Raw genomic sequence first — 12,934 nt, 5'->3', positions numbered from 1 at the left:
TATTTTTAAATATAATGGACAGTTGAAATACTTACTAAGAATTAGAATTCAATTCAAATAGAATTACTCTAAAACTAGTTATTACAGAATTTATTTAGAAAATGCAAAAACATGAAATCTGCTGATTATGTTAATTTCTAAATAGGCACCAGATCATGTAACATTTTCTACTTCAATTAAAATTTCTTACATTAAAGTAACGACCTAGATTTCCTTCTTTTTTGGCATCCATCACATAGCAGTGTTCTTCTCTAAACAAACTTCGGGTTCTAGAAAAACTTTGTTTTTCATCAACTTCATAGTCTAAAGTATAAAAAATAGTATATATATTACAGAGGTTACATGGTTTTCCTTAGACAACATAAACAACAGCTACTGTTTAATAATCTGTCATCATATTCAGCTTATTTTACACAGACTAATATTATGTTCAATAAACATTAACATTTAATTGAAAGTTAAGATGTGTAAAAATTAAAACAGAAATTTAGATTTGATAACATTATTGTGAAACAATATATAGTTCCATATTTATCTGTTATCAAGGGTTTTAGATTGACAGATTTTGATTATCATTAGAAGTAAGAAGTAGCTGAACCGTTTATCCTGCAGATTGTTAATATACATTTTTTAGATACTCAAGATTTAAAAGATGAAAAATCATGTATTTATAGATAGTATATATTATTTATGATTATTATGATCGGCCACGGTTACAAATATCTGGTAAATCTATCCATTTGTGGCAGCACCAAGTAAAAGGAGTTATAAGTCGGAATTTACAATGAGTTTTTACATGATTATTTAAACTAGAGATAATTATCTTAATATGCAAAATAAATCATTTTGATTTTAAAGTTTGGTTTTAAAGTTATTAAAAATAAAAGTGAAGGCACTTAATACGGTGTTTCAAAAATTGATTTCAGTTTTGTGCATATAACGATGGCTTTCGATGAACGTTTGAAACTTTATCTGATATTTCCTTAGAAATGGGCATTTATTGCTTACTACAGAATTACTTCAATATTATTTGTTATAGTATAATATTAAGGTATCTGTACTAATTTTAAAAATAAATTCTTGCCTTACAAATAACACAGGCTAATGCACCGGCAGAATATGAGAAATTCGAAACCAATCAAGTGCATTCTTTATGACACCACGTTTAAAAAAAACATCATCCTGGATGGTATACAAACAGGTTATTGCAAAATATCTTTAAATAGCTATGACAAAGCCATCAAAACAATGAATTTTTAAAATTGAGATCGAAAGATGTGCACTATATAAACTGCTCATTATGGGCATGCGTAGTCACGCACAAACCACTTTAACCAGGGAAGAGTGAAATTACATGGAGGATTACATTTGAGGAGTGTTAATCCAACTAAATCGCTATTGTTGTCTATTGTTTCATGAATAAACTAAGTACCCCTTTTGGTTCCACATACACGGCACCACCAATTACTGAATATGCTGCCACCAACCTGTAAATTTTGTATTAGACTTGCTACCTGTCATTTTTCCAAAATCTTTTTATAAAAAAAATAAAAGTGATTTAATACTTGTGATCCCATTTTTATTTGAGACCAATTGAGACCAAAAGGCAAAACCGATGATTTCTGAACCACTTTTAGACAGTAATAGAAGGTTGACAGTAGTCTTCTTCTTATCTCTATATTATTATTAACTGGTTATCCAAATCTGGAATGACCAAATAATTGAAAACAAAAATGGTCTACAGCACACTGTTTCCGGAACGATACTTATTTGTGTTATTTAGCAGTTCTGAGTGTTCCTCAGCTCTGTATATCTGTGTTCTTGATTGAATCTTTCTTTTTAATCTCCTTTTTCGGGCTCTGTGTTTCCATTTTATAAGGGGGCTAGACTCCACCCATATAGGTCGATTGATTGGTCTTGAATGGTGTCACTTCACCTTCACCTCAGTGAAAGCTAGGGCAAACTGGACCACTGGACAGCAACACTTGTCTACAGCAACTCCATTAGAAATCCCATTAAATCAATTATAAATTCCACAATATACCAAATTAGTGAACAGTTAATAGATTTATATTCTCTCCAGATGTTATAAACCAAGGAATTGGGAGTCCTAACTATAAACTAATTACTTAAGCTTAAATGAATGTGAGATGACAAATTTACAGTCTCAGTCAGAAAACTTAACATTGAAATGACAAAAAATAAAATGCAAAATTAATTAAAAGAAATATAAAAGTAAATTTACAAATCAAAAATGCACACTGTTACATCCATATAGTTTTCCAACTCTGAACTTCTATAACGTTAATATAAATATGATGAAATGGGATCTAAATTTTAATTTAGTGGCAGAAAAAAATATTTAGTATGAAATTAAAGGTGTTGCCCGGGCAACACCCCTGTGTCTGCCCCTATGGGGAGTAAATGTGGTGTCTATTCACATTTTAAGTCGAAAAATTAATAGCATTCCAAAATGCTGTAAATCAATTAAAAGTAACAGTAACAGAATCAAAAAGCTAAAAGTAATGTATGCCACATATGTATCTGGTGATATTGTGAACCATTCAAAGCAACTTTTTTTTTCTCTCCACAGTATAAACCATTTATATATATATATATAAAAATTATGAGATCATGTTCCGAATATGAGCACTGTTTCTATAATTTACAGTATGATTTATATATATATATATATATATATATATAAATCGTGGTGAATTTAACGCAGATCATGAAAGCGAAAGTGCTCGATACAAAATGTAGAGCCAAATATAAATAAATGAAAGACGCTAGTAAATTACCAACTGAACATTTTATTGCACTACAGGCTGTTTCATGAGTATGAACTCAATCTTCAGGTGCTTGGCTCTGAATGATAGTCACAAGATAACCTCAAGTCCAAAATATTATTAACGAAGCTAAGTAATTCTCTGCTACAGATGAGTTCTGTTGGGTTCATTTATTTGTTATTTCCAATTAGGTTTTTAACTACTCTGTTGGTGACGAAATATATGGCCCAATCCTGTCATGACAGACGATAACCTCAGGTCCAAAATATTATTAACGAAGCTAAGTACTTCTCTGCTACGGATGAGTTCTGTTGGGTTCATTTATTTGTTATTTCCAATTAGGTTTTTAACTACTCTGTTGGTGACGAATACTGCGAAGCCTTTCACATTCAGCAACATATGCATTGGTAGATAATTGGTGACCAGTTACCAATTTAGAACGCCAGGATGTTCAGTTGGAGACGAAAGTTTCACAAGAACCAGTGGGAAAATTAAAATAAAACAGATCACGCTTAAAAACATCTTTAAAACGGAGTTTTGGACGTCCGCGTGGTCGAGTTGAGTCAGCCAGTTCACTGTAGAAAATATTTTTTGGTAGACGGTAATCTTCCTGCCGAATAACATGACCAGACCAGCGCCGTTTTCTAAGCATCGTAAATTTATCAGTTGTACCAGCAATTGACAACACAGCACTATATGTGTACACGATCACGCCAAGAAACACCTAAGATAGAGGGCAGACATCGAAAGTGAAAAGAGTTTAGTTTTTTCTCCGGATGACGATACGTGGTCCAGGACTACTACTAGATACTAGTGACGCTTATTGCTGATATTTTTGGCAGGGAACAGTATTTGGAAAATGAAAACGGAATTATACAGTGTGATTTGGCCTTGCTGTATATTCTATATTTTTAGTCGCGTGGACGCGACTCTATAGTTCACTATGTCGGTTGGTCGGTCGGTGTGGTATCACTATGCGTTTTAGCACGCGACTTATGGCTGTTGGCCTTGTTGATTATGGATTCAGCTACAGAACAAAGGTATTGAATTTGTACACATTCCGAAATATAAATTTATTCTTTGTTTTAATGAGTTCTTCCTTAAAAACAAGCAAATACACTGATTTTGGTAAATACTCTACTTTTAAATAAGTGCAAAATAAAATAAATTTACAAGTCTCATGTCTTTGTTTTTTCTCATATCAAGAATACCATATAAGGTTCCTCAGAACATTGCCTATTATTTTATTAATTACCTGCGCCAAGTATAGTATTTACTTTGTTTGTATGTTTGTTTGTTTGTTAGCACGATAGCGCCTACAGTTTTCAAGTTATCATTTTGAATTTTTGGGTGTAGATAGGTATATACTTTCAGAAAATGCCTATTGAAAATCAAGAAAATTGGTATATTACTCACAAATAACAAAAATTATATTATTTTCAGACCGGCTAGTGTTAAAAGATAGGAGGCAATTTTCAAAAGCCGGCGAGCAGTCTTAAAGTAACAAGTGTACTGAAATTGCATTTTCTCGAGAACTACTTGTCTAAAAAACATTATAAACGAATGTTACAAGATCCCGCAGTAAGGAAACAACGGAACAAAAAAAAGAGAGACTGACCAAAGCAAACCAAAATATAAAAAGAACTCGAAATGTGGAAACTGCTGTTGAAAAGCGTGCACGACGTGACAAGGTGCGTGAGAATGTGAAAAACCAGCATCAGAAAAGACACTTAAGCATTACGAGTAGTGCAGAAGTAATTGCTAATGTTCATAAACATGTGAAAGATGCTGCTGATTATATTTGTTGTTCGTGTCACAGATTATTATATCGGTGTTCAGTAGTGCAATTTAAACCACTGAATTATCAAAAGCTGAAAACACAGATTTTTAATGCTATTTGTGGTTACAGAAGAACATCAATGGACAACAAAGAATGGATTTGTCACACATGTCACAAATCAATGAAAAATGGGAAAATGCCATATCAATCCAAAGCCAGTTTTAAAAAGACTTTGTTTCTAATCGTGTAGCTGACAGTGACCTGACTAATGCAGACACTGAACAACCCACGATCGCAGATGTTGTTATAGCACAAGTCAGTGAAGCAGATACTCAGAGTGAAATTAGATGGCTCAGATATTTAGATGGAGTAGAGAATGGCTCGCAGTGGGGAGAGAGTGTTGCAAGCGATTGCAGATCAGTTCTCACTAAAAATACATGTACATACGACAAAAAGCGACCATGTAGAGAAAGTATGTTCAAGAGTTAGAACAGCTCATGAATTTCACCTTGGACTAATTACACAATACCACTATGTTGTGCTGGAAGAGAATAAAGAAAATGAACACAGAAATGAACCCACAGTTACAGTGACAAACATTTCTGATTATGAGAACCTGAAGAATAAAAAAGAAATTCACAGGATGAAGCAGCATTCGAAAGCAATTCAGAGGTTTCTGGTTTACCTTATGAAACTTGTATGTTAAAAGAAAATCCAGATATCACCAACAAAGTCATTTGCATTGCTCCTGGCGAAGGAGAAAAACCTATGAACCTTCTGACAAATAAATAATGAGGAATTGGCAAATCCAGATAAATACCCATATGGTAATAATGCTCTGACTTCTGAAAGAGAAACATATATACATACAAGAAGATATTTTTATCAACGGCTACTTGACTGTGGCAGATTTGCAAAATCAATAGATTATCTTCTGAGTGCCCAGTACGCATTAGAAAGCAAACAAGTTTATGGGGACATAAATCATTTCATATTCAGACGAGCTTCCGGAATCAAATCCAAGGTCAAATTCAAATTTAAAGCATGCCATGTCAAAAATGTTGAAAACGAAATGATTAAGGCAGACAAAGTGTACAAGATTTTAAAGAATATACGAGGTTCACCTGGCTACTTTCCAATCTCTGTTCTATGATGTATTAGCTTTGGTAAGGCAGCTAGGAATCCCAACATGGTTCTTTACTGTATCTGCAGCAGATATGCAGTGGCCAGATGTCATTCATAACAATTGCTAGACAGTATGGTACTATTTTGAGTGATAGTGAAGTGAAAAACTTTTTCTGAAAGAACACACTGGTTGCGAAGCAATCCTGCTACAGCTGCAAGACAATTTCAATATAGGTTAGATTTGCTATTTCGTGATGTCCTCATGTCCTCTGCAAAACCACTTGGTGAAGTTGTAGACTAATGTATCAAGAATAGAGTTTCAGGCACGTGGTTCGCCACATGCACACATGATATTATGGGTTAAAAATGCCCCCAAACTAGATGTGAATTCAGATGCCGAAATTTGTGCATTTTCAGATGAACGCATTTCTTGCACTCTTCCAGACAATGACCCTGATTTGCTTGAGCTTGTAGAGAACTTACAGGTACACAAACATTCAGCATATTGTCGCAAGAAGGGCTCTTGTAGATTTCACTATCCTCGACCTCCTAGTACCAGAACACTTTTAGCCCGAGAACCTAATGACGAGCTTGCCCCAGCCAAAAAAAAAGGCTGCTAAAAAATGTGCTTGGTGCTGTACTTGATGTTATGATGGATGAGTACACAGATGTTGATAGTTCACTGTCAAAGTTTTGTGAAACAGCAAAAACAGATGAAGTTCAATACATAAAATCACTCAGTATATCACAGAAAGGTACAACCATAATTATGGAAAGAACTTCATCAGAGCAATGTGTAAATACGTACAACCCTACTGTGTTAAAAGCATTATTGACATACAGTTCATTCTAGATGCCTTTGCTTGTGTAGTAGTGTATGTGGCTTCCTACATGACTAAAAATGAAAAGGGCATGGGAGAACTGCTAAAACAAGCACACAAAGAACACCAAGATAAAGAGGTGAAATCTGTGTTAAGAAAGGTTGGTTGAGTGTTTCTGAATCACCGTGAAGTTAGTGCTCAAGAATCTGTCTACAGATTATTGTCAATGCCAATGAAAAACGTTAGCAGAACTATAGTATTTATCAATACAGATCCAAAGAAAAGCAGAGCTGTGGTTTTGAAAATGAATGCTGACTAGTTGGAAAGTTTAGATGATGATCATGAAGATATTTTTCAAATGAGTATTGTGGATAGGTATGAACACAGACCAAACAATCTAGAAAACCTGTCACTGGCAGAATTTGCCTCTACATACACTGCAGATTACAAAGAGAAAAATAGAGACACAGATGACAGTGTTCCTGTTGTTTTTGATGATCCAGAAATACAATAGGAAAAATTTCTTCTAAAGTATATCAAACTGAAAAACCAAAAAGGTTCTATGCGAAAACGCCGTCAACCAGCAGTCATACGTTTTTGGAAGTTCAATGTTGACAAAGACCTGTCTAACTTTTACAGAGCCAAACTGATGCTTTATTTTCCATGGAGAAATGAGGACAATGATCTTCTTGCTGGATACGATGAGTATAAAGATCATTATGAAGTAGTTGTTAAACAACCTCTTGAAATAGAAGCCAAGTATTCTGTAAATGTCGATGAAATTGATCAAGCTGTACAAATTTAGAAAATGGCCCACCACAACATGCGTGGGACCTTCTAGCACCAGGGGCAGAACATGCCAATTTAGAAGATGAAGGTCAGGGATTTAGTGTTGAAAGAAACCTACAACAAGAAGACCTCTGATGCAAATACAGAATTATTCCAAAGGGCAAAAAATACAAGCAACAGTCGTGATATAAGTTATCCCTATGAACTGGAGGAAAACAGAGAAATTCTTATCCCAGTCAGTACAGAAACATGATGCGCACCCTGAATACCAAACAAAGGCAGGTGGTTCTTTATCACAGAAAAGGGTGTAAAAGTGCAGTTTCAGCATTAAAAAATGGAGGAAAAACCTAAGCCTTTTAGGTTGTTTCTGAGTGGACCTGGTGGTGTAGTAAAAAGTCATGTTATAAAAATCATTCACTCTGACACTAAACAACTATTTTCCCTGTCTAAAAGATTAAAACCAAATGACATAACTGCCCTTCTAACTGCCTCCACTGGAGTAGCAGCATTCGGCACTGTTGCTTAGAACATCAATGTATGGAAAACATGGAGACCCGCTAACATTAAACACTCTGAGATCTAAACTAGAAACATTGCAAATGCTGATTATTGATGAGATATCCATGATAGGTTTGGATATGTTGTTAAATATACACAGACGACTTTGTGAAATATAAGGGACCAGTGAAGAAGACTCAAATATGTTTGGCAATGTAAGCACTCTAGCTGTTGGAGATCTGTATCAACTTCCTCCTGTGTTACAGTCAAACATCTACGATCCTGTAAAAAATCCCTTAGCTAATCTTCACGGTAACCTATGGAAAAATGAATTTGTACTTCATGAACTAGACGAAATAATGAGACAAAGAAATGATCAGGGGATTGATGTCACATTAGAATTGGTAAGCATACAGAAGAGGACATTGTCTTGTTGAAAACAGGTGTGATAGATGTAGCTGACAGCTGTCATCCTCATGATGCCGTCCATGTGTTTGCATGCAATAAGGATGTTGATGAATGAAACGCGAGAAAGCTTTTAGAAGTTGAACCGGACAGCCACAATCGCATGCTCATTACAGCTATTGATGACAAGAAAGACATAACTGGTCTGATTGATTTACAAAATCCTGGAAGCCAGAAAAAACGTAGTGAAACTGGTGGATTACATACAGTTCTAGAACTTTCTGTAGGTGCTCGTGTGATAATATTGATGTTTCTGATGGTTTAGTGAACAGTGTTATTGGAACAGTTGCAGGGGTTGAGAGAGATACAACAGGCAAATTTACTGCGATCTTTGTAAGATTTGACCACCCTGAAGTTGGAAAAAGATAATCAACTCGGAACATCACATCACTCTGAGTTTGCTAATCATAATATCCGGTATGTATCTCTAAACCCAGGACCTAACTGCGTAACTAAATGTCCAAAAAGCAACAAAGGCTTCAATAAAAGAAGTAAAATAGATGTTTGCAATATGTGCGGAACCACATACCATTGTAGATGTAAAACAAAAAACGGCGTTTAATCCCGTAATGACACTTTCATATGTAGCTGTTGTCTACAAACGTAACTTCCTTTTTGCAATTTGCGACGACGACCTTTTCCTTCGAATGCCGAAAGGACAGAAATATACATGGTGGAGGAGTATGCTTATATGTGAAAGAGGACTTTGCACTTAATTGTAGAAACGATGATACCGAAGCTGTGCTGGTTGATATTCTCCTTCCAAAAACTAAACCTATCACTATCGGAAGTATTTACAGACCTCCTAAGGATGATAAATTCTTGGAAAAATTTGAAAATATTTTTTCTCTTCTGAGGTCCGACTGCGAGTCATACCTATTGGGTGACTTCAATATAAATTTCAACCAGCCTAGCTCCAGTCTCTTAAATAATTACAAAAACATACTAAAAAATCTATATGGTTTTACTCAAATCATAAATAAAGTTACCCGTTATTCATTAAATACCTCCTCATTACTCGATCATATTTTACTAAATTTTCCTGATCGAACAATCCAATCGGGTACTTTAAATATGGGTATGAGTGACCATGTAGTTATCTACTGTACTAGAAAGATTAAAAAAACAAAGTTAGGTACACATAATACTATTAAAATAAGATCAATGAAAACATACAGTAAAGAAATACTACTAATGAAATTAAATGCTACTAATTGGGGCCCTATCCTTAATTCTAATAATGTAAACCAATGTTGGAAAAAATTTTAATATATATCTAATACCCTAGATGCCCCCACTAAACAAATCCAAATTAAATCGCAAACAGAACCCTGGATGACCGAAACGATTCTTAGTGATATACACATAAGAGACAAATACTTGTATGCATACAAGACACAAGACACAAATGATAAAAAAATATAAAAAGAAATACACTGCCCTTAGAAATAAACTCATTAAAGATGTAAGAAAAGCTAAGTCTAACCATTTAAAAAAAAAAAAAATTTATGAACATAAAAATGATCCTAAGACTTTATGGAAACATCTAGGTAAACTTGGATTTAGAGCATCTAAGTCAAATTCAAAAATTGTTCTAGAAGAACTTCCAGAATATGTAATAAAAATAACTTTCAACGCTTAGTTTAGAAACTACAACTGTTTAAAAAAGGCATAATTTTGAACTTTTTTTTATCAAAAAAATAATATATAAAAAAATTGTCCAATTCGAAGTGCTCGTATGACGTAATTTTGAGTCAGAATTGTTTAAAAGTTGGTAAAATTAATAGAAAAGGCTGGAAAAATATAAATCACACGAAAAAATATGTCCACATGATTTTGTATCTACAATCCAATAGCTTCCAGAAAACGTTTTAATCGTGATTATCACATTTTATTCTTACAAGCTATAACAGATTAAAATCTACTGTAACGATGAAACTAATGACTCACGTAATTTAAATTTTTAGGCATGATAACGTCATAAAAAATTTAAATATTTTTAACTCATGCGAAAGATAGTTGATTGACCTAGAAAATATTAAAATCTCGAAGAATAATGGAATACGGATAAGCGTGATGCGCTCCATTGAATGTGAATCCTATATTTTACATTCGTGTGGCCATACGATGACGTCACAACATCCGTGACGTAAAAATTCTGCATGAATTCATATCTACAACATATCTGCTTACATAACAAGTTAAAAACCTTATGGGTAACCGTTGATCCTGAGGAGCTATAATAGATTCAAAATAGGCATAATTTTGACAATATTTTGTAACTTTTTCAATTAAAACATGCGCAAATGGTATAAATTGTACGTATGACGTCATTTTTATTTGAAATGATGTCAATCTTTTTGAAAATGACTAGGAAAGGCTGGAAAATCACAATTCAAGAGAAAAAAAAATGATTTTCATGTTCTGTGCGCACCGTACGCGTAATATTTTTCACGCGTGGGAAATTTTGACATGCTCAAAATGTCATGATCAGCATAAAAAGTTGATTAGAAATTAATTTTGCAGTTGCAGATAACCAAAAAAAGAAAAAAAGAAACAGGATGATTACAAGGAGTTATCCGCTGAATGCGGATAACTAATTATTAAGAAAATACATCAGAGTGATTACAACTTACAATGTGTTAATTATGAAAACTGAATTAGTAGTAAATAAACTCGACACTTACTTTAATTAATGTATTTACTATATAGGCCGCCTAGGCTAGGCTAGATAGAAAGACTTTTTTGGTTGCCATGAATTGTAAGTCAAACCATGGGCCTGCAAGGGCTATAGGCCCTAGTAAGATGCTATACTTACTTAGGGCTCCCTGTTATTTTTTTTCTTCAAAACTTATCTACTACGGGTAGTTAGATAGACTAGGCCTAGGCTTAGATTAGTATTTATCGATTTAGTTTAAAGTAAGCTATTCTTCAAAGTTTAATTTATTTAATATTTTAACAATCCTACTACTAGTTAGACTAGCCTATGTAGCCTGTAATAGATTTTAGGCCTAAACATAATTTTAAACTATAAAAAACTAAATGTGTGCTGTATCAGAATAGCATCCATGGGAAACAGACTAAGCCTTCTAATTGATAGATAAACAATTTAACTTTTATTATAATGATTGTTTAATTAAGTGTAGGCTTCTACTCTTTGATCTAAAGCATTCATTTAATTAGGCAATCAACTGTATTTGTGGATTTAGATAAGATTCTCAAATAATTTGATTGCATTAAAGGAAGTGCTCAGGGATCAAAGAGTTAATACATACACTGTTTAATAAACAAAGATTATTCAATTTACTCTAATTTATGTTGTAATTAGTTATCCGCTTGGTAGAGCGGATAACTCCTTGTTATTGTATGGGATCAATATTTTTTTTCTGTATTATTCTTGGATCCTTCCTTCCTTTTTGTGAGTCGCGTTTCTCTAAAATGTGTAAACATAACATTTCATAACTTTGACAACATATGGGCATTTACGTGAAGTTGTGCACCTCCTATTTTTGAATGACGTCATAGTTGCGCAACGTGACTTACGCGCAATTTTATGAATTTCAATGATTGATTATAGATTAAAAAAAAAAAAGTCATATCAGGGGCAAACTTTCTACGGATTAAAAATGGCATGTTTCACAAGAAGTTACGCGCGCACGCGCATTTAAAATTTCAAAATGCGCAAAATTAATTTCTAATCAACTTTTTATGCGTTTCTTGTCATTTTGAGCATGTCAAAAATTCCCACGGGCGCGCAATTTTTTACGCAAACATATTTTTTTCTCTTGAATTATATTTTTCAAGTCTTTCCTAGTAATTTTGAAAACAATTTAGACCTTTTCCAGTTTAAATAACGCCATACGAACACGTTGAATTAGACAATTCGTGCGCGTTTTTTATGAAAAAGCTTAAAAAATCGTCAAAATTATGTCTTTTTTTAAACAGTCATAGTTTCTAAAGTAAACCGTGAACCGTTTATTTTTATTACAAAATCTAGAAGTTGATGAGTTGTAGATATCGGATCATGCATCGATAAGGCTAAAAAAACATTGTGACGTCATCGTATGGCCACACGAATGTAAAATATAGGATTTTTGTCTCTTTCGTTATTGCTCATCACATTCAATGGAGCGCATCACGCTTATCTGTATTCCTTTTTCTCCTAAATTTATATATTGTGTAGGTCAATCAACTTTCTTTAGCATGAGATAAAAATATTTTAATTTTTATGACGTCATCATGCCTAAAAATTTTAATTACGTGGGTCATTAATTTCATCTTTACAGTAAATTTTAATCTGTAATAGCTCGTAAGAATAAAATGTGATAATCACGATTAAAATGTTTTCTGGAAGCTATTGGATTGTAGATACGAATTCATGTAAACATTTTGCCAATCGGATGTTGTGACGTCATCATATGGCCAGTTGAATAAAAAAAAGTCGTATTTTCATATTTTGCGTAATAGTTCATCACATTTAAAAGGGTGCGCATCTATATTTTACGTATTCAAATTTCTTCTACACGTTAATATGTTGTTCCTGAGATAATTTCCTCCAGAAATTGCTATTTAAGTGTTTCATTTTGATACCGTCGCCATGTTAAAAATTGGAATAAATGGCGGGTCCCGTAATTTCACCTATTCTACACTGTATGTAATATGTATAC

The 12,934-nt window shown here is 33.6% G+C and overlaps 1 protein-coding gene across 2 annotated transcripts in view; it reads right to left on the bottom strand.

Annotated features, from left to right (window-relative positions):
* Positions 1-12,934, bottom strand: part of LOC144844447 (histone-lysine N-methyltransferase SETDB1-like) — a 258,872-nt gene that overhangs the window by 34,141 nt on the left and 211,797 nt on the right. For both annotated transcript variants that reach the window (XM_078701370.1, XM_078701379.1), the window contains one exon: positions 191-303. In XM_078701370.1, the coding sequence (XP_078557496.1) occupies positions 191-303 (113 nt within the window). The remainder of the gene's footprint in view (positions 1-190; positions 304-12,934) is intronic.

This window comes from Antedon bifida, chromosome 1, assembly GCF_963402885.1.
Source record: "Antedon bifida chromosome 1, ecAntBifi1.1, whole genome shotgun sequence".
Classification (NCBI taxonomy): domain Eukaryota; kingdom Metazoa; phylum Echinodermata; class Crinoidea; order Comatulida; family Antedonidae; genus Antedon; species Antedon bifida.
This window is presented reverse-complemented; position numbering and strand designations above follow the sequence as displayed.